Source organism: Tupaia chinensis, unplaced genomic scaffold (assembly GCF_000334495.1).
Source record: "Tupaia chinensis unplaced genomic scaffold, TupChi_1.0 Scaffold000097_1, whole genome shotgun sequence".
Classification (NCBI taxonomy): domain Eukaryota; kingdom Metazoa; phylum Chordata; class Mammalia; order Scandentia; family Tupaiidae; genus Tupaia; species Tupaia belangeri.
Window position 1 is genome coordinate 6,238,039 of NW_006159559.1, and position 22,289 is coordinate 6,260,327.

The window sequence follows — 22,289 nt, forward strand, 5'->3', positions numbered from 1 at the left end:
AGAGTCTAGGCTAGAAATTCTATTCTAAGTGGCAGTAGGGGAAGTATGAACAGTTGATCAAATTAAAAGAAAAGGACAAAGAAAAAGGGGATTCCAGAAAAATTAGAAGAAAACCAGATATATTTGTTGTTCCAAAAGTAAGGGAGGTTGACAGGGCATGGTTAATACCTTTGGAGCAGCTAAGAAGGGTGGAAAATAATGCCTGTGTTGACATTTGGTGATGCGCTGATGATTTAGAAAAGAGGAATTTGGTGAGGTAATAAGCGTGGAATTTAACAGAAAAAAAAAAGATAAGCATCAAGAAAAAATGTGATTTGGGACTTGCCGTCATAGTGAGAGGGAACACCTGAAGATGTTGAGTAGTTAACAGTAAAAGCTCTGAAGTTGTTCTCTGCCTACGCGCTCATCTAGCTCCTTTTCTTATTACCTGTGTAGCCTTGAGCAGGTCAACTAACCTCTCTATCTGTAAAATGGAGATAATAATAGTGCCTACTTCATAAAGTTGTTAAAAGGTTTAAATGAATTTATATTTGTTAAATTCTTAGACTAGTGCCTGGCAATTAATAAGTGTTATCTAAGTTGAGAGTGATAGAAGATTCTAGAAAAGGGATCACATTGATAGTACCAGATTCCAGAGACAGTTGGGAGAGTAAAGAAGATACAAAAATGGCACAGGGGCTAAACAATGACACTGCAGTAAAGCACAACATTCTGTGAGGCAGACTCACATAGAAAGGTTGCCAGCTCAAATCTGGAGACGTCCCTGGGTACACCAGGTATAAGTGTGCCCAGGATCCTGACTGGCTAGATAAGCATCCTTATCTTGGTGTTAGAACTCTTGTCAGGGGTGTTGTCTATCTTTCTATCTCTCTGTTAAATAAAATGTTTTTTAAAATGGCAGATAAAAGAGTGAAAAAGAAGAACGCCTTTTCTCTAAGACATTGCCATTCAAGGTTTGATTGTCCAGCCAGCAGCCATGGAATCATCTGGGAGCTTGTTAGAAATGTAGGATCTCAGGATCTAGCCTCGACACCCCCCACCCCAAATCTAATTCTGCATTTTAGCCCAGACTTCCTAGATGACTTCTGTGCACACTAATGTTTGGAAGGAACTGTTTAAAAGCTTCGTGTGGAGGAGGTATAGAGGTTTTCTAACTTTTTTACATTACCTCAAACAGTCCAGTGAAGTCATTAGTAGCCAGCGATAATCTACAAGTTATTCTACTGAATGAACATAATAAGTCAACCAAGTGCAAAAAAATCTTTGACCTTTTAGTTAACTTCTTTAGTTTTGTTGGTCATTTTATATGTGTAGATGAATGACTCTATATTCATAGACTTACTTCTACTCTTATTGTCCTTAAGGAACTAATAATTTCAGTTTGGCAATCAGTGGTCTAGAAACTTTAAAAGTGAAGAGAGGGAAGGTGAGAGTTCTGTGATAAAATGATCAAGTTTCCTGGTATAAATACACACATACTCTTCTACCAGGAAGCAAAGAGAAAGTGTTGGAACAATAGTGAGAGCTTAAGGAGAGCAGCTCATGTAGTAGCTACATAACACTGAGGGCCCACGTGCTGGCATGGAAAGCTAGAGAGTCTACCCAAGAATTTCAGGGATCATGTTGGTCCCTGGAAACCTCATGCCATCTCTTGAAAATGATATAAATTACAAAGCAAAGGGGTTTTAGAAACTGAAGGTGTAATGAAAAGAATTGTAGATTCAGAATCTGCAATTCTTGAATCAAATATTGTTACGATAACCAGTCATGCTTTTTTTCTTCTTGAGAGGCTTTTTTTGCTATAGGGTGCGTGCACTTGCCAGAAAGTCAGAGAGATAGAAAGCAAGAAATCACCCCCGAGGGGGATGGCCAGGCTGCAATCCCTTCTCCTCCATTCTACTCTCGGGTTCTTGGGCACACACACACACACACACACACACACACACACACGCCCAGCGTGAGTTTTAAGCCACTGGGTTCAGGACTCAAACTGCGGTCAACTGGGAGTCCAGCGACATAGCCATTATGCCAAATGCTGGTCCCACCAGTCAGGCTTTTTAGTAATGAGAGAGAAATGTAGACATCAGAAATCAAACAATATTCTCATTAAGACTTCTGATTCATCTAATCTCAAGTTCCAGCCCTCATCTGTATGACTGTGGGTGCATCAATAAACCTCCCAAGGCTATTTTCTCATCTGTCAAGCAAAAATAAAATAATAATTAATTATTATAGATATATAATAATATCTGGTCAACTTATCTAACTCTTGAGTTGATATAAGGCTCATAGAAGGAATGTATGTACAGTTCATTGAATCATCACCAGATAACTTTACTGGCTAATTTCATTTGAAAATTAAGTCTATATCTGTTGTGATCTTTAGCTTCTTCACTACAAGATCTTACCATTTCCACACCTACATTTTTTCCTTATCTCCATTCTCAGATAGCGAAGTATCCTACTACCTTCTTAACATGTGTGACTCCGAATAACTCAGAATTAGATTAAGTTGAGCACTGTGACTGGCTTTTAGGTTGGATGGAGAATCAAACCCAGATCTCCTATGTAGTTCTAGCCTATAGAGCCCAGCATTTCCATGCATACTACCAAAGCTGGCCATCATGTAATTTTTAAACAATCTCATATAAGTATTGAATAGAATCTTAGCAGACAGTGGAAATGGAAACTTGTTTTTCTTGATGAAGTATTCTTAAGTATATGTATGTGTGTGTGTGTGTGTGTGTGTGTATGTATAAACATATATATGTAATTGTTTCTGTGTTACAGTTTATCATAATAGGTGTTTTGTTATTGATACATAAAATACATATATTGGGTCATTGGAAAAGCTATGACACATTTTTGCATGGAAAACAGAAAAATATGTTGTGATTTTTCCTTCAACCCAATAGAAATATACACAACTCTACAAGTACAGCGTGTGTAAAACGTGAACTTAAGGGGACCAGCAGATGGTGTAATGGTTACATTGGTGGACTCTCATGTAGTTGACTGTGGTTCAAGTCCCAGACTTGGTGGTTTAAAACACACCAGGCGCATGTGTGTGCGTGCGTGCCCAAAATCCCCAGAGGAGACCGGAGGAGAAGGAAGAAGGGATAGTGGCATGGCCACCCCCCCAGGGGGTGATTTCTTGCTTTCTGATTCTCTGATTCTGAATGTCTCTCTGGTGAGCGCATCAGTATAGCAAAAATCTCTCTAAAATTTTTTTTTAAAAAAGTAAATTTATGAACTAAATCATCTCAAAGCCAAATTAAGAAACAAAACATTGTATCCTACCGGGGGCAGAGACCTCTATGCTATTTAGCATGTTCTCAGCCGACTACCATCAGAGCCAGCTCAAAACTGCAGCGTCAGTGGCTAGGAGACATACATTTTTATTGAGGGATGTTCACAGGAGTAGGAGGGGTGAGAGGAAGTAAAAGATTTACTCTAAGAAATGAGGTATTCAAAGTATGGGAACAATAATCATAAAACATGATGCACTGTTCTGTTTGATTAGATGTAATCAGTTATAGTCCTCAGGAGGAGGGAGTCCATTTGTCTGGTGCATTCTCTTCTTAGATCTTGATTACGGGGAAAGATCTTTTGGATGAGGGGGCTTTCAGGTAGCTTGATAACTTCAGTCCCAGGCCAGGGAGGCAGCAGATTGCCGGTTACAAAGGCCTAGATAGAAATCTTATCTTGTTAAATAAAGACACAGTTAATATATACTAAAGTGGTATATCTATATTACAGCTAAGAGGATGAGCCTATAGTCCACATGGGAAAGGAATGTGGTCTTGTAAGCAGCTTAATGATTGACCTAAAGGTTATTGTGTACTTGAGACCCTCGACATGCTATTCTATACAATGGCTGTGGCTTGGGGGAGCCGCAATCTGTCCTTGTCCTGAGATCAAAGGTGACTCATGGTCTTTGTTTGGGGTTTCAGTACCTCGTGGATGAGCCCCTGAGCCTCTCCTAGCTACTGAGGTCGTTTCACCAATTTAGTAGTTTTCCATTAACCCAAACCTTTCTAATGCTATCTATGTAATCTCCAGTAGGAGAAGTGAATGCTGCATTCTTTATTGACATTTTCCAGGCAGGTGGGGTGAGTTTCACAGAAATAATTCCCGTTCGCCACCACCTTAGGGATCCGCATTCTTTTAGGATAACTAGTTGGTTTTATTGTAAAAGTTACAGTAAGACTAGGGGTGTTATTTTACCCATACGGGGTACTGGGGTACCGTAATGACAGTAACACCCATGGTAGAGAGATTGAAAGCAAAACAGCACAAACCAGTACAACAAACACAGTTGAAACCTTGAGCTCGTGGCTATGACCTTGCCTGTAGCTCTTCTCAGCCAAGCCTTACTTAGACATGAGAGGCAGCTCTCCATGTTCTGCCTGTGTTGGCTGCTTGGCTTCCGCCAGTATCCCCTTTGGACCTCTCCCAATCACTATTCTTTCATCTCTGTAGCCACTATTCCAACACCACCACAGGTGGATTTTTTACTTGTTCATAAACTATAACTCTATATATACTTCTTTTATTTTTATTTTATTTTTATTTTGTGTCTGGCTTATTTCATTCAATATATGTTTATGAGATCCATGTAACTCACATAGTGGTAATTTAGTCATTTTTATTGCTGTTTAGTATTTCATTGTATGCTGGACATTTGGGTTCTTTCCAGTTTGGGGACTTACAAATAATGCTGTGATGAACATCATCTCTTTTTATATGTTAATGCATTTCTTTGTCATAGGATAGGGATTAAACATTAAATATTTAAAATAGAAATTGAGACCACAAAGCTACTTACTGTGAGGAGTTGCAGATTACATATTTTATTTTTTCTTTCTTTTTTTTTTTTTTAAGAGGTTTTTGTTATAGGGCCCGTGCGCTCACCAGAAAGACAGAGAGAGACAGAGAGACAGAAAGCAAGAAATCACTCCCCAGGGGGGATGGCCACGCCACAGTCCCTTCTCCTCCTTTCTCCTCTCGGGCTCTTGGGCATGCACGCACACGTCCCTGGCAAGAAGTTTAATCCACCAGGTCTGGGACTCAAATCGTGGTCGACTACATGGGAGTCCAGCGACATAGACATAACACTAACTGCTGGTTCCCGGACTGCATATTTTCTTTATACTAATGTTTTTTATTTGTTTCTTTGACCCTTTTAGGGTTCTGAATGAATTTATTATGAAAAACCCTAGTTTGGAAAATAAAAAAGACCAAAGAGACCTTCAGGTAATGCATTCTGAATTCAAGGTACCTGTTTTCGGGCCTTAAACTCAAAAATGGGAGGGTCAAATAAGATAATCTTCTGAAGTTTCTTTCAACTCTGAACATTCTATGAAAACCAATGATATCTCGTGTAAAATATCTGTTAAAAAATAATGAACTAAAAAGTTCATAACTGGTATAAATGCGTGTATGTGTATACACATATTTAGGGGTTCTTTCTTGTTTCTTTAGGATGTGACTCATAAAATAGTCGATGCAATTGGTGCCATTGCTGGTTCTTCTCTGGAACAAACAACATGGCTGCGACGAAATCTTGAAGTTAAGCCTTCTCCCAAAATAATGGTAGATGGAACCAATTTGGAATCTGATGTCGAAGGTAAAGCTTTCAGACATTTGGGCTTATTATCTGTAGGCATAAAGTCCCTAAGAAATCATTTCAGCCCTTTAAGTACCATAAATTCAACCATTTTTTCATATTTAGCAAGTAACTTTCTCAGTGGGAAAATACCTAACCGTATCTTTTCTTTATCTGTCTTTCATCGTATTTAGATATGTTATCACCTGCAATGGAAACTTCAAACATAACTCCCTCTGTATATAGTGTCCATGCATTGACCTTACTCTCTGAGGTAAATATTATCAAGTTCTTTTACATGATAATTCAAGTAAACTATTTCATAATTATATATTATAAGTAGCTTCTATAGAGTAGTTTTTTATTAAAAAACTATTTTGTACTTCCAGAAATTATTACATAGAATTAATAAATATGTAAAGTTTAACTTTTTGTTTCAAACATTATGATAATAACTTTAAATATTGTTTCCCTCTTATGCACATTTTTTTTTTAATTTTTTAAAGGGCCTGTGAGCTCACCAGAGAGAGAAAACACCCTCCAATGGGGTGTGATAATGCTTCAATCCTTTTTCTTACATTTCTCCATCTCATCAAGATTTTGGACATTCATGCACAGATACCTGGCATGCTTTTCAGGCCATCAGGGCTGGGATTCAGACCACAGTTAGCCATGCGGGATCTGGTCCAAACGCATAGCCCTTAACTGCACCACTATTAGGCCGGTCCAATATACAATATTACTTAAAACTATTTTTTCAGAGAGAAAAGTGCTTTTGTGGAGAAAAATAAAGGTGGCATAATCATGCCTGCCACTATAAAGCATTTTAGTTTATTAAACATTTTATATACAAGTGCTCTTCTACTTAGGGTGGAATTACATCCAGATAAACGTATTATAAGTACAAAAATCATTAAGTCAGGGACTGGATGTACATTCTCTGACAGACTTTTTAATACCTCATTATACAGACTTGCCTGTCATTTTTGTTTCTCCTTTATAGATGTAGAGACTAAAAATTTTGTAAATTATTAGTCTGATTGTATAAATTAGAGCAATACAGTAAGGGCAGATCCTATGAACTAACCAAGTTGGGACTTGAGCATCGCAGATCATTTGTTTGATTGTTTTCAAACCCTTTCAGTTGGAGTCAAGGAGAAAGAATACTGAGTTTCTGATCTGTCATATTAGAAGGGTCTCAGATTATCTTTTTCTATACTTCTCTATCTCTGTCATATTAGAAGTTTCTCAAATTCTCTTTTTCTGTACTTCTCTATCTTCACTGAGAATAGTAAAATTTGCCCATATTTATATCCTGAACTATGCAGGATAAAAATGCAGGATTGTGACAGATATAAAAATGAATTAAATCTAGTTGTAGATTATTCCGACGTTAAAAGTATCCTAGCTTTTTTACAATCTGTAAATCAGTACCTCTGGATTATGTCAGTTCAGTTTATAGAATATACTCTGTTTTACTTATGTTTTATAGGTTTTGGCTCATCTTTTGGATATGGTTTTCTATAGTGATGAAAAGGAGCGGGTTATTCCTTTACTTGTAAATATCATGCACTATGTTGTGCCCTACCTCCGAAATCACAGGTACTTTTACTTAATTGAATTTTTATTTTGTTTTGTCTTTTTTTTTTTTTTAAGCAGTATTTTTACTATAGGGTGCATGGGCTCACCAGAGAGACAGAGACAGAAAACAAGAAATCACCCCACAGAGGGATTGGCCACTCTGCAATCTCCTCTCCTCCATTCTACTCTCAGGATCTTGGGCACATACACACATGCACCCAGCATGAGTTTTAAGCTGCTGGGTCTAGGACTTAAACTGCAGTCGACTACGTAGGAATCCAGTGACATAACCATTACTCCATCTGCTAACCCCCTACTTAATTGAAATTTTAGATTAATTCATGAACTGTTAGACACAAGTCTGTTTCCTTATTGCCATTTTTTTAAATCACAAAAAAATGACATTTTTTACCTTGAATCACAATGGTTAAAAAAAACTTTTTCTATGTTATTTGTCTTATGGTGCTAGTTCATCTTTTTGTTAATATCTTTGGGGAATGCGAACATTTGTGTATAAAGTAATGTTACAATTACAGTTAGGACACAAGCGTTAAGGTGGTTTTTCTTTCTTGTAGTGCACATAACGCCCCTAGTTATCGAGCCTGTGTGCAGCTGCTCAGCAGTCTTAGTGGGTATCAGTACACACGGAGAGCTTGGAAAAAAGAAGCCTTTGACCTCTTTATGGATCCTAGTTTCTTTCAGATGGATGCCTCTTGTGTTAATCAGTAAGTCATCCTTGTGGTTTTTTATTCAGTGTGATAGCACATCTCACAGCCTGCTGAAATTAACTAATACCCTGCAAACTAAATGCAATTCTTTAAAAAAATAACAATAAAAATCTTAATTGCATATTATAATATCCTTACTTTCTTTCAGTTGGAGAGCAATTATGGACAATCTGATGACACATGATAAAACAACATTTAGAGATCTGATGAGTGAGTATTCTGGGACGATAACCAAAGCACTGTTTTCACTGTATGTGATTCATTCTTATATTTATTTTGCTCTTTTCTGAAAACTACCACATTAGTGCTTTGTCAAGTTATACTTAGCAACCTAGAGGAATATAATGTTTAAACTTACAGAAGACAACTAGTGGTAAATAACAAGTAAAATTATATATCTTTTTAGGATAACTGGTGAAAGGAAGGGACCATGTCTAATTTGACTTAGTTGTTTCTCTGGCACACAGCATAGTACTTGGCACGTAACAAGCGCTCAGTAAACCATTACTGAATAAATGAAAGACTGACAGCTGGCAAGGCAGAGAAAGGCAGGCGACTGTATCTAGTCACGCTATAGAGCAAGTCACTCTAAATCTCTGAGATTCTCCTTCCTCTGAAGAAAAAAAGAGGGAGACCAACAAGGTCAGAGTCACCCTCTACCCTCTTTTCTATCTTGACTGGTATTATATATTATGGTTCCCTTTAGTATTTCATTTGAGGAAATAAAAGATTTATTATTTTTGTTTGTTTTAAATTTTTGTTTGTTTTAAATTTGCTGTGGAGCACATGTGCTCACTAAAAAGAGAGAGACAGAGAGAGAGAGAGAAAGCACCCTCAGGGGAGATGACCATGCCACAGTTCCTTCTCCTCCATTCTCCTCTCAGGATTTGGAGCATGTATGCACATGTGCCAGGCATGTATTTCAAACCACACAGTTGGGCATGTAGGATCTAGCTGCCTTAATCACCATGCCACTTAGCTGGCTCAGGGTTTTTTTTTTTTTTTAATGAATTTGAGAATTACTAAACCAAATGAAATTAAATAGCAATAAAATTGTATGGTTCTGTATATTATATAAATTCTTTAGCTTAAGCTACAAGTTTTTTAATCTGGGAAAAGAGAAATAAATTATATCTTCTTTCATCTTTATAAGGTAGTTTTAAGATTCAAAATCATTCATTGAACCAGATATTTATTAAATGACAACATGGGTCATGTATGGGGTTAAGCTTTATCAAATAAAAGAAGTGGTTTCAAAGAGTAAAAGGTTGTAAAGGAAATAAAATAGGGTGATGTGTACAGTATTTTAAATAGTAATTAAAGAGTGTGTATATATATATACACACACACACATGCAGTGACACTAAAGATGCCAACCATGAGAAGACCTACAGAAAGACTATCTCAGGCATAAGGAACAGTAATTACAAAAGTCTTGATGTGAGAGCAAGCTTGAGAAGTTCAGGAAACAGCATGACAATGTGGCTGCAAGAGTAAGTCGGGGTAAGTAACAAGACATAAGGAAGGAGACGCAGTAGCCCAGGTCAGGCCAATTTGGAAATTTTTTTCTAATCAATGTGAAGGATTTAAGCAGATAGTGTAAAATATTAGAGGATTTAATAAAATGATATTGTCAGTGGTTTTACCTTCTAAAACCCACAGTTCTATATTTTCTTTTCTCTCTGCATCACAGTTTCTACCACTTGGTCTTCTGGCATAGATAATGCTGAGCCCATTTGCCAGCCTCTCTGCTATAGAGGGGCCCTATATCTTCTGATTCAAGATCCTCCCACTTTGGGATGTCATAGGGCATCCAGCCATTTTCTTTTATTTTAATATTTATTATAATTTATAATTTACACATAATCATTCCACATCTTTGCAGAATACAGAATGGTCTTTAAAAGCATATATTTAGAGACCAGCAGTTGGTGTAATGGCTATGTCACTGACTCCCATGTGGTTGACCATGGTTCAAGTCCCAGACCTGGTGGCTTAAACTCATTTGGGGTGCATGTGCATGCATGTGTGCCCAAGATCCCAAGAGGAGAATGGAGGAGAAGGGATTTTGGCATGGCCATCAGAAAGTGATTTCTCACTTTCTGTCTCTCAGTCTCTCTCTGTCTTTCTAGTGAGCTCATATACCCTATAGAAAAAAAAAAAAAAAACCCTCTCCCAAATAAAAAGCATATATACAGTGTATAATAGATAAATCAAGGATATAAACATATTCACTGCCTTCAACATTTGACGTTATATTATGAGAATTTGAAACCCACTTCACTAGCATTCTGGAAGTATGTACCAAACTCTCTATGATGGTCTTTACTGTGAAATACAGTTTTTAAGAAAAAAAAATTGATTAAAAATGACGGCAAAACAAATAACAGAAAAATCTTTTTTGAAATGACTAGTTGACTGTATTACTGTGTCTTACTCTTTTTTCAGCTCGTGTAGCTGTGGCTCAAAGCAGTTCACTTAATCTCTTTGCAAACCGTGATGTGGAACTAGAGCAGAGAGCCATGCTTCTCAAAAGATTAGCATTTGCTATTTTTAGCAGTGAAGTTGACCAGTACCAGAAATATCTTCCAGATATACAAGGTAAATAGTGAAAACATTATCTTTCTCTCTCTCAAAGTAGGTTTTTGTTGTTGTTATCCCTGAATTATAAATTGGGGTGAAATATACCAAGAATAGGTGGATTGAGAATGTTGCAGAATTAGAAATTTTTCTACTGAGACAACAAAAATTTTCATCACCAATAGCTAAAAGAAATCACTGATTTGTAGGATTTGCCTAAACATAGTCTCTACTTTACTATTTGGTTAAAATTCCCTAGAAATCCATGTTTGATGATGAGGTAAAAGACTATTTTGCTGCTGGCAGACATGTTAGCATGTTTTCATTGTGGACAGGAGATTTTATACCCTTTAAGGAGAGGGACAAAACATAGGCAGAACCAGGAAAATGGGGCAAGAAGTAACATTCAGAGGTCTCTAATTTGGGTGAGTTGTATAAGGTTTGTGGCAACTTGAATCAAATGGGATGGGTGACTGTCTGTGTCCAGAAGGATACCAGCACATTCATCACCCTGCGCCACCAAGAGCTCAGCGAGGTGGGTGAGCATGCCTGGGCAGATTTAGGAGCAGTCGGAGTCAGTGTACCGTGCAACCTCCACAATCCCTCAGTAACAGACGTGGGAACGTCATAGCTGTCATATCATACATAGTTTCAGTATACTACATGCACTGTTTGTCCCATGATTTTTTTTTTTAGGTGACTAGATCAAAGTGTGGTTCATGGACCAGTACCTGTGTGTTATGCCATCCATACTTAGCACTTCAGTTTGGAATAAACGTTTTAAATTTTTACTGTTGGACAAATATCTGTTGAATCAAATAATAGGAAAATGACATTTGTATTTTAGTTATTTATAATTTGCTTCTTCTGGTTATTCATTTTTATATTTTATCAAAGTGGTAATCTGTATATGTATAATTTGCTTCTCCTAATTACTCATTTTTATATTTTATCAAAGTATTAATCTGTAAGACATTGGAATTTCTTTATTTTTTTAAATTAGACCTTCACCACAAGTAGTTTGAGAAGTTCCAGAATACCTGATACAGAAAACTTTATATAATAATGATTCAAATTATTTAGGTGCTAAAAATATGCTGCTTTTCTTTTAGAGAGATTGGTTGAGAGTCTCCGTCTGCCCCAGGTGCCAACTCTTCACTCTCAAGTGTTCCTGTTTTTCAGAGTGTTACTTTTAAGAATGTCTCCACAACATCTTACCTCACTTTGGCCTACCATGATTACAGAACTTGTGAGTTCATTTAAATTCACTCAGATTATAAACAAAAAATATAAAACAATGTGATTAGTTTCTACTAATTACTGGATAAAAACTAATTTTGGAAGAGAACCAAACTCTAGTTAAACTGGTCACTGACAATTTTCACAGCTAAAAATAGGAAAACAAGTTGGATTTGACCACTATACAGCTTTAACTTCCAAATGTGCAATGTCAGTGACTAGCCCCTTGTGAGTCATTATTTCATCTGATCTTATAGTGTTTGATGTTCAGTCTCTTCACTATCACATTTCTAACTTCATCATGGCTGACAGGCTCAGTTACCTATAGTAGTACCTTTGTTGATTAAAAAAAAAAAAAAAAGTGGTTGAGGTGGGTTGAAATGTCCTAACAGAAGGCATATATTTATTCTTAAAGCTAAACTTGCTTTAGAAGTTTCTAAAGATTTTGTAAATCCTTCAAGAGTAAAACCTTCTCCCGTCCCACCTATACCATGCTGTTCCCTCCCAAAAATCATACTTAGTCATTTCTAGCCTTATCAGAATGGTAAGGGGAGTTGAGAATAGAAAAGAATAAAGACAGAGAATGGAATCTGTATCTCTGAAAACCCACCTTTTATAAATTCCCCACAAAGGAAATTCACTTTAATGTTTGTTTATTTATTTTTTTAAATTAATTAATTTATTTTTTAGAGAGGTTTTTGCTATAGGGCGTGTGTGCTCGCCAGAAAGACAGAGAGAGAAAGAGACAGAAAGCAAGAAATCACCCCCCAGAGGGAATGGCCACACCGCAATCCCTTCTCCTCCATTCTCCTCTCAGGATCTTGGGAACGCACGTACACGCGCCCAGTGTGAGTTTAAGCCACTGGGTCCAGGACTTGAACCACAGTCAACTACATGGGAGTTCAGTGACATAGCCATTACACTAACTGCTGGTCCCTGTTTATTTTTTCTTTGTTTTTAAAATAATTGACACTCTTCTATAATCACCAAAAAAAAAATAGAAGCCAATCTTTATCTCACTGGACTCTGCCAAATGATTAGCAAGGCTCTATGTTGCTAAATTTTGCAGTGTTACTTTGAGAAATTTAGTATAATTTAAAAGATCCTGAAGAGTATCCTAAAATTTGTTATGTATTAATAAATACTGCCTAAACATAACTTGAGAGAGTTACATATCCAATTTAAGTAAACATTTAACTTTTGCTTCATGGTATTTAGGTACAAGTATTTTTACTGATGGAGCAAGAACTCACTGCTGACGAAGATATTTCACGGTAATATGTAATTTATTTCAATAGATTCTTGGCAGTTTTTAATATCCTAAAATAATCCAAAACGATTTTTTCTAAATTCTTCATATATTTAGTTCATTATCTAATTGCTCATTTTGGATATAATGTAGTTTCACTTACTCCTCAAGCATTTTAGGCTGCATTAAAAAAAGAGATTCATAGTCTTTGGGCTTTACACACAAATTTAGTTTAAAACAGCACATTATTCTTACAGTTAATGAGCCACTTTGGTTTTAGTAAGTCAGATCTGGTTCCTGAAACCACGCAACATATAGCAAAACCTATTATGCCAGGTAACCTGTAATGAAATTATCTGTCTCCAGATGTGGTCTCAATTTAATGTTCTGTCATTTCATTTTAGTAGAGGCAGTTTACTAATATGTGACTAAATATAATTTTGTATATACACAGGAATTTTTTTTATAAATTCACAAATTAAAGTTTCTCTAAGATGAAGTGTTTTGAATATATTTTATTTTGAACAGTGCTAAGTTTATAAAAAGTATCTCTTAAAGTAGTAACCATTTATTATTTTAGAAAGTTCTCCCCTTGCCCCAATCTTTGTTAAGGAAACTGAGTAGTAGTGAGGGTTCTTGGTTTTATAGTTTGTATTTTTGTATTTTTTGAGTGTGGCACAAATTTTATGCTATTTTACATTCTTAAAATTTGAAAGGCAGAAATGAACTTTTTAATTTGAGAATGGTAAAATAAATTTAGTCATGACCTAGCTTGGCAGTTCAGGATGATTATGAAAAATATTGGCTGACAGTTTTAGATTTTCAGGATTTTCTCATGGGGCATGGTTCCAGCTGTTGACAGTACTATCTTCTGTTTCCAGGACTTCAGGCCCCTCTGTGGCTGGTCTGGAAACAACCTACACAGGAGGTAATGGCTTTTCTACTTCATATAACAGCCAACGATGGTTAAACCTCTATCTCTCTGCTTGCAAATTTTTGGATTTGGCTCTGGCATTGCCTTCTGAAAATCTTCCTCAGTTTCAAATGTAAGTAAAATAAAGGATATTATATGGAAATTTTGGAAAATACACTTGGTTTGGTCACTGATATCTAAGACTAATTAAAAAGTTTGTGTAAGTTTAAGTATTCATAATTTTTACTAAAATGTAATTCTTTGGCATGGGGTAGGGCAGCATAATTATTGGAAGTAGATGGTTGATCTGGGTATATTAACAAATCAGTCAACAAACTGAAGGTCCTCCAGATGTGAGGCAGTGTGGTACATGGCTCACAGTTTCAAGTCCTGGGAAAGGGACATACAGGTAAATACATAATGAGTATCCAAAAGCTCATGTACAAGCCACTGTGAGGCAGAGACCCCTCCTAGCACTGAGGGTCAGAGGAGGCCCTGAGGGGAATTTTAAACTGATGTCCTCAAGAATGTTGAGGAGGAGACATGCGAAGACAAGAGGCAGGAGTGGATCTGGTATTTCTAAAGTGTTGAAAGATCAGTATTGGTGGAGGGAATGTTGACAGAAGAAGCTGAAAAGGAACCAAATTAGGTAAGACCTGATAAGCTGTATCAGATAACTTGAACTTTATCCCAAACAATGGGAAGCCATTGAAGCATTTTAAGGAATGATATGATGTTACTAGGTTTGCATTTTAGAAAGTTTATTTTAGCTGTATAGTATGGAAAAAGCACTGGAGTTGGGCAAGACAAGGATCAAGGAAGGTATTTTGTTTTAGATGATGGTCCACTGAAGCAAAAGAAATGAGAAAATTGGTGAAAGCTAATTCTCACAATGCTTTGTTTGTAAGTGCTCAAAAATATTTTTTCATATCAAAATTGTAAACAAAGGCAAACTGTGCAAGATTCTTTATCAAAGTGGAGCTTAAGGGACCAGCAGATGGTGTAATGGTTACGTCACTGGACTCTCAAGTAGTTGACCACCATTTGAGTGGCTTAAAATTCACACCTGATGCATGTGCATGGATGCCTGAGATTTGGAGAGAAGGGATTGCAGTGTGGCCATCGCCTCTGCAGGGTGATTTCTCACTTTGTCTGTCTCTCTCTGCCTCTCTGGTGAGCACACATGCCCCATAGCAAGAAACATCTCTTTATTAAAAAAAAAGCTTGAAATAATTTTAGAATTTATAAGATCAACCTTGTATTTATGTAATGTATTGTTCATATTATTCTTTTGTAGTAGAATATTAAAAATAGGATAAAGAGTAAGATGTAAGAATTCTTTTTCTGTCTTTACTTGGACATACTAAAATCTAAATAAAACTGCTGCTTCATAAGTTTTCTTTTCAGTCAATGTAATGGTGGATGATAGCTGGAAATTTTGTTTAGATTAATTTCAGTTTATTTTTTTATTTGAAATCCATATACTTCTTGATGAATTTCATTGGTATGTATCTATTAAACTGATGTTATTCCTGGAAAATTTCAGAAAAGAATACTAAACATGATTGTAGACAGTACTGTGGCCAAAATTAAACCAGAATACTTACATTTACAAAAGTGATAGCAACTATACTCTTCAATGCCCCAGGAAGATTAAGTAGCATGTTCATGGTATTGACATATTTTCCATGACAAGAACTAAAATTAGTTTGTTCTTTTTAATAGTCAATATGTTTATTACTATGAAAGGTAGGGAGACATGCTGTAATATTTAGTAGTTTTTAAAAAGCCTATGTCTTAAAACAACCAATCGTAAAGTAGAATAAAGCATGGAGAATTTTATAATTTTGAAAGAGAGAATATGTATGGTACTACCTTTAACTTGACTAATATAATTTATTCATGCTGGGAAAATTCATTTTTAAGGCTGTAAATAATATACAGTGGGTGACTGTATAATATATGTTTTAAAAAGAGTAATAGCTAACCATGAGCTATATTTCAAAAGTTCAAAACCTAAAATCGACATGTGTCTGTATCATAAAGTTTAAAAGACAGCAACAATGAATTGGAAAAAGATATATTCAATATATATGACAAAATCCTAACATGTTTAATATATAAAAACCAACCTCAGTTTTTAAATGGGCCAATGAATGACACAGCATCACTAGTACATAGAAAAAGAATGGCTTTTATAAAAAAAAAAAAAAAAAAAGGAAAAGGTGCTCGGCTATACTACTAAGAAATTTCAATTAAAATAAATGTAAAGATTTAGAAGTTACTTTTTTCTCTTAACAGAAGCACTGTTACTGTTTTTGGAAGTGTACTTTGGTATTGTCTAGTTGTTTTCTAATGAGATGATATTTACTGGAATTTAAAATACACATTCTCTATTTTATTTTATTTTATTTTATTTTTTTGGAGAGGTTTTTGCTATAGGGCACATGCGCTCGCCAGACAGAGAGACAGAGAGATAGAAAGTGAGAAATCACTCCCCGGGGGGATGGCCACACCGCAATCCCTTCTCCATTCTCCTCTCGGGATCTTGGGCACACATGCACACGCGCCCGGCGTGTTTAGGCCACCGGGTCCAGGACTCGAACCGCGGTCGACTGCGTGGGAGTCCAGCGACATAGCCATTATGCCAAATGCTGGTCCCAAATAACACATTGTCTTTAAGCCAGTAATTCTGGTACATCCAAGGATTTATCCTACCACTGTTACTCTCAGATATGCACAAAAATAAACATTAAATAAGGGTATCCATGAGGTACTTTTATAATAGCACAAATTAAGACATCTAGTAGACTCAGGATATCATTACCTTCCAACAGCAAAGTTCTATGTAGCTGTTAAAAAGAATGGAAGTTTACATGGGAAAGGTCTTGGATTCCCATCCTGGGACCTCCTGATGACGCCAGGTGTGTACATGCCCATGATTCAAGCCAGCTGAGACTGGGGATGGATTGTGGCATGAAGACCCTGTGGGAGTGTACCCCTTTTATTCTCCCTTCTTCTCTTCCTCTTCTATTTCTCAGAATAAAAAAATAAATAAAGTTGAATGGGGTTGTAGATTATATGGAATGACCTGTAGTTAAGTCATATCTTAACAAGCCACAATCATGTTTTTGAAAAGGGAAAATGGTTGGCTTTGTAAATATGGGCTCAGCTATGCATAAACTCTGGATGGATACTGGTCACACTGATGAATCCTGTGGTGGGAGGGAAACTATATTGTTTGAATTTTTACCACAGGTAGCTATTGCTTTTACCTTAAAGACAAAAATAAAAGCCAGGTACAGTGGTACATACCTTGGGAGACTGAAGGTTGGGGATCATGACACAGGACCAAACTGTCTAAACCACCACACAGACACCCCCAGCCACCTATCATCTACCACCACCACCCTGAACCCCAACAAAACAAACTACAAGAGAGAAGTTAAAGGAGTCCTACATACACATTTCTTAAATTCTTTGTTCTTTGCTTCCTTACTGTGTAGCTAGGAAACATTGGACCAGTTATATGTTGGAAAATCAGGTCTTTGTCAGATTCTGTTACAATTCAGAGATAAAAGCAAAACAATTTCCCTTTAAGAAAATTTTCTCTATTAACTAATGTGGAAGGAAATATTTGTTGAGTAGTTGCTTTGTGCTGATGAAAAAAAAATAGTGATGATCACTTTACAAGTTTAGGTATCATTTATAATCCTTCAAGGTAGATAGTAGTACCTTTATGCATTTACTGAAGACACGACTCAGGTCAAGAAGCACACCCAAGGTGAGAGCTTACAGTGAGTGCTACAGCTGACATCTGAGTCTTTGTTATTAGTGGAGGTTCGTGATCTTTCTACTCTTAGGTGGCTTCAACTTAGATGGCACAAAAGTCTGATGTTGATTGACATCATTCTTCTATACATAGGTACCGATGGGCCTTTATTCCAGAAGCCTCAGATGATTCAGGTTTGGAAGTCAGAAGGCAGGGCATACATCAACGAGAATTTAAACCTTACGTGGTACGACTAGCAAAACTTCTTCGGAAAAGAGCAAAGGTACTGTATTTTTTTGTTTGTTTTTTTTCTTATGTAAGTGCATGTTGCATTAGTAAGATGTTTATTAAATACTTTCTGGGAAACTGAAGGCAGTTATCAAGTTGAGCTATTCTGAAAATAATTCCCTAGTTTTGAGAATTAATGTCCATGAGCCCAATACTCACAGACATTTTTAAACCACATTGTATGTATTTTAAAATAATTTGTTGTAATTTTTAAAAGCATTTTGTATATCATAGCATCTTAAAATATTTTTTCCTTCAAAAAAGAAAAATTGGAATCATGCATGTAAATATTTAACAGTGTAGTTGTTTTTCATTTCAAAAACTTTGGAATTTCCTATACCTATAATATCCATCATAATAATGCCACATAAGAAATAGGAAGATATGATTTGATTGACAAAAATGTAATACTAAAGTAGATTTTCAGGAAACATCTCTCATGTTTATTTCAACAGAACTAGTTCGTGGATGAATAAATATACATTAAAAATTTTTAATTGATGGTTTTATTTCATCAAAATTGATTTAGCTGGACTTCAATAAGAGTGATGAAGGAAATAATCATTAGCATTTATATATACCATATAAAGTAAAATGTGTATGCTAGCAATTCATTTTCTAAGCCAGTGTTTTTTGCTTTGTAAGTTATGGCCTACAGTAAGAAACATTACATATCCTGACTCAGTATAGCTATGTAACAGCTCACAAAACAATACTTGCTCTTAACACACATCAGATATTTTCTTTCTAAAGTTCCTACTGTTGATGGTGATTATGTTCCATTTAAAATTTCAATTACACCCTGGGACCAGCAGTATGCAATGGTTACATTGCTGGACTCTCACATAATTGACTACAGTTCGAGTCCTGGACTCGCAGTGTAAAATTCACACTGAGCATGTATGTGTACATGCTTGCCCAAAATCCTGAGAGGAGAATAGAGAAGGGATTGTGGCGTGGCCATGCCTCCTGGAGGGGTAATTTCTCACTTTCTGTCTCTCGCTGTCTCTCTGGCAAGTGCATGTGTCCTATGGCAAAAATCTAAAATAAAATAATTAAGTAAATTCAATTTCATGACCTCTGCAGTTTTAAAAACACTGATCAAAATTATGTCATTTGTATTACAAAGGAAGTAAAGTGACTCAAAAGTATAAATCATCTACTTAAGAGAAATTTTTCAAGGAGAAAAGTGGGAAATTAATACACACACACACACACACACACACACACACACACACACTGTAAGACACAGGAAGATAATCTTGTCAGATATGTTTATATCGTGTCATATGTACTTTGTATCTTCCAACATACATCATGTATTACAAATCTTTGCTTGAGAAAAGAACAGTAATGAAATTGGCATGCCCATCCTTGAGTGTTTGTTATTCATCTTTCACCATTTTTCATTTTGCAATCAAAACATTTCAACTATAAATTGTACAATTTTGGGATGATCTAGGTTGTTTTGGGAGCTACTAGTTTGCAGTTTGTGCTTTGAGTGCTCAGACATTTTCTAGTCTTCTGGACTCTCCTAATAAGGTTGACCCTCTTAAACTCAATTCTCCATACTCATGGAAATGGAATGGAGGAAAGCAATTTGAAAGGTTTTACTTGAAAGACATGAAGAACTTGTAAAGTTCTATTGATAGTTGTTTCTCTAAGACCTACATTTAAAAAATACAGATGAAGATGAGAGTTGGGTCCAGAGTTTAGGATAGGACTTAGGTACCTTCACTTTTGGTATCACAGGGTTTGGAAAATAATCCTAACAGATCCAGAAGAAATGTAGATTATATATAACGCGACCCCAGGCACATGTTCTTCTGCAACCCCTATTTCTCATTAGTAATGAGGATTTTTACGAGACTCCTTCCTTATCTAAAGGATAGATATGACAATCTGTTGTTCAGAGCTTTTCCCACAGAAAACTATTCTGATTGGACAGCATCTTCCCATCCAAATCACTTGACAAGGTTTTCATGGCCAACCATACTTTTCACTGGAACAAAGGCTGTGAGTTCTCCTCTTTCCTTCCACAGGACGAGGAGGAGGACTTTAAGACAGTGATTTTGGATGGATTGGAGATGGCCAAACATCAGGTGAGGGTGGTTGTTTGATGCTTGGCATGCTATGGCAGCTTTTGATGCTTGGCTGCTATGACAGCTCTTGCTGGACCAAGTATTGAGTCACAAACTCAGGTCTGAATTTCAACAAGTACAAGAGAAGTTAACAGGAAGGAAGTTTCTTGAAGTATAGATTTGTGTCATCAAAGGAGAAACCATTTGTATGGAAACATGTTTGACTTTATTTAGTATGAAGGAGGAGGTGGTGCTGTTAAGAACAGTGGAAACACTAAAACAAGTTCATTCTTCTTAGTCAACTCTTAAAGGTACATCTTGATAACCGTGTAAACGAAAGGTTATACCATAGTTCTCTTATATTTAAGAAATTGGCTATATAAGAGGGTACAAGCATATTCATTTACTTTCAGGGTAAATCCATCTTTATACATCCTTAGATTACCTCTCAATTGCATTTTGATTTAGAGGATTGAGTATGGTAAAGCCAGTACTAAGTACTGTTTGTCAGTGATGTGAAAACTAATCAATTACAGTGCTTTCACAGTGTCATAGTTAAGAGAAAATGTTTTCTTATACCCCAGATTAGAGGCTAAATAATTCCTAAGAAATAAACTGAATAATAGCAACTGTTGTTTTCTTTTGTTTGGCCTTTTATTTGTTCCTGGAATCTTCCATTTTACATCTAAAAGATGTCTCATTTTACTTAAGCAAACCAACCTTGAAAGCCCATACTAGGAAAAAGATGGATTTTTGCAACAGCTTTCTCCCTTAAGGAAACTAGTGATATGAATGTGTTGGGTAACAATGAAAGTTTCTCAGGAACAGCTGATCTTAGAAGGCACACGCCAATTGCTAACAACAAATAAGACAGATTGTAAGTCTGCTTCCTATATCTCACTTAGTTTATTTTTATTACCTTTAGTATACTGTTATGTCTGTGATTCTACGTGAGTTCAAACATCTTTAGTTCTCTTGTTCTTTCTGTAGACATGCTGATATCTGTAGCTGTTTTTGTAGTTGGCTTTTTAATGCTTTTATTTACATTTTTTTCATTTTCTTTTACACAATCACATTATTTAGCTTACAAAGTGAATATTTCAACATGTGAACATTTCTCCTTCTTAATCTAGCCTCTCAATACACAAAACTTCTCATGTAGTTGACAGAATTTTTATGTATAGTCTCATTTGACTTCTCTACTCAAAATAGATTTTCCCATCTTATAAATGAGGAATCTTTGTCTTGCCCAAGGATTCCACACAGTAAGCAAATGGCATAGCTGGGACACTAATCCTGCTCTTTGACTCCAGGGTCAGCTTTCTTCCCTATGTTATTTAGCACAGTCCAGAGACAGCAGTGTATCTCCTGAAGGATCCTTTCTTTCCTCTGTACTGTAAGACTGATAGATTTTACTTGCTGTGGACCCTGTTCACATTGTATGGAAAGTTTAGACCATTTGAATAAAAGACTTAGTTGATTTACTAATGGCACAATATATAAAGTTCTTTGTCCTCTCCTTCTTTTCTACAGTTATTTTGAGATCCAGTCCTTAGTTACTTCATGAGAGTCCAGGAATCTGAGTTTTCTGAGTAGATACAAAGCACAACATAAACTTTTATATTTCACTCTCCCTAATCCCATCCAAAATCATCCATGCTTACCAAACTTACCTGTATATTGTAGTAAATGGTTGGAAAATATTACTAGTTTTAGTCTTCTCTTTGTAAAATTAGCATGTGACACTAAAAGGCTCAGAGGGCTCTTTGTCATATGAATGGGCTTAATTTTGCTGATGTTTATATCCTTTTAATCTTTCTAGTGTACTATACTATTGGGTAATAACAATCCCCTTCTTGTCTTCTGTAGAAAAATCCAGAGGAAGACAACTCAGGGAGAACACTGGGTTGGGAGCCGGGGCACCTGCTGCTCACCATCTGTACCGTACGCAGCATGGAGCAGCTCTTGCCATTCTTCAATGTACTCAGCCAGGTCTTCAACAGCAAAGTCACCAGCCGATGTGGAGGACACTCAGGGAGCCCCATCCTCTACTCAAATGCCTTCCCTAATAAGGACATGAAACTGGAGAACCACAAACCATTTTCCAGCAAAGCTAGGCAAAAAATTGAAGAGATGGTAGAAAAGGATTTTCTGGAAGGGGTGATAAAAACTTGAATGCCACCAGTGGTTCCATTTAGCTTAAATGTAAATGTAATTCTTAAAAACAACACATTGCTCTGAGTTGTATAG

At 36.3% G+C, this 22,289-nt stretch overlaps 1 protein-coding gene across 1 annotated transcript in view; it reads left to right on the top strand.

Moving 5' to 3' along the window:
- The window catches only part of DOP1A (DOP1 leucine zipper like protein A), a gene marked incomplete in the record, with an annotated part of 125,170 nt that extends 102,882 nt beyond the window's left edge, over positions 1 to 22,288 (top strand). Inside the window, 13 exon segments of the mRNA XM_027769901.1 lie at positions 5,190 to 5,256; positions 5,485 to 5,629; positions 5,803 to 5,882; positions 7,101 to 7,210; positions 7,765 to 7,914; positions 8,066 to 8,127; positions 10,366 to 10,518; positions 11,610 to 11,746; positions 12,955 to 13,010; positions 13,867 to 14,031; positions 17,824 to 17,953; positions 20,001 to 20,060; positions 21,909 to 22,288. Of these exon segments, the coding sequence (XP_027625702.1) occupies positions 5,190 to 5,256; positions 5,485 to 5,629; positions 5,803 to 5,882; positions 7,101 to 7,210; positions 7,765 to 7,914; positions 8,066 to 8,127; positions 10,366 to 10,518; positions 11,610 to 11,746; positions 12,955 to 13,010; positions 13,867 to 14,031; positions 17,824 to 17,953; positions 20,001 to 20,060; positions 21,909 to 22,214 (1,621 nt within the window).
- Between the last annotated feature and the right edge of the window lies 1 nt (position 22,289).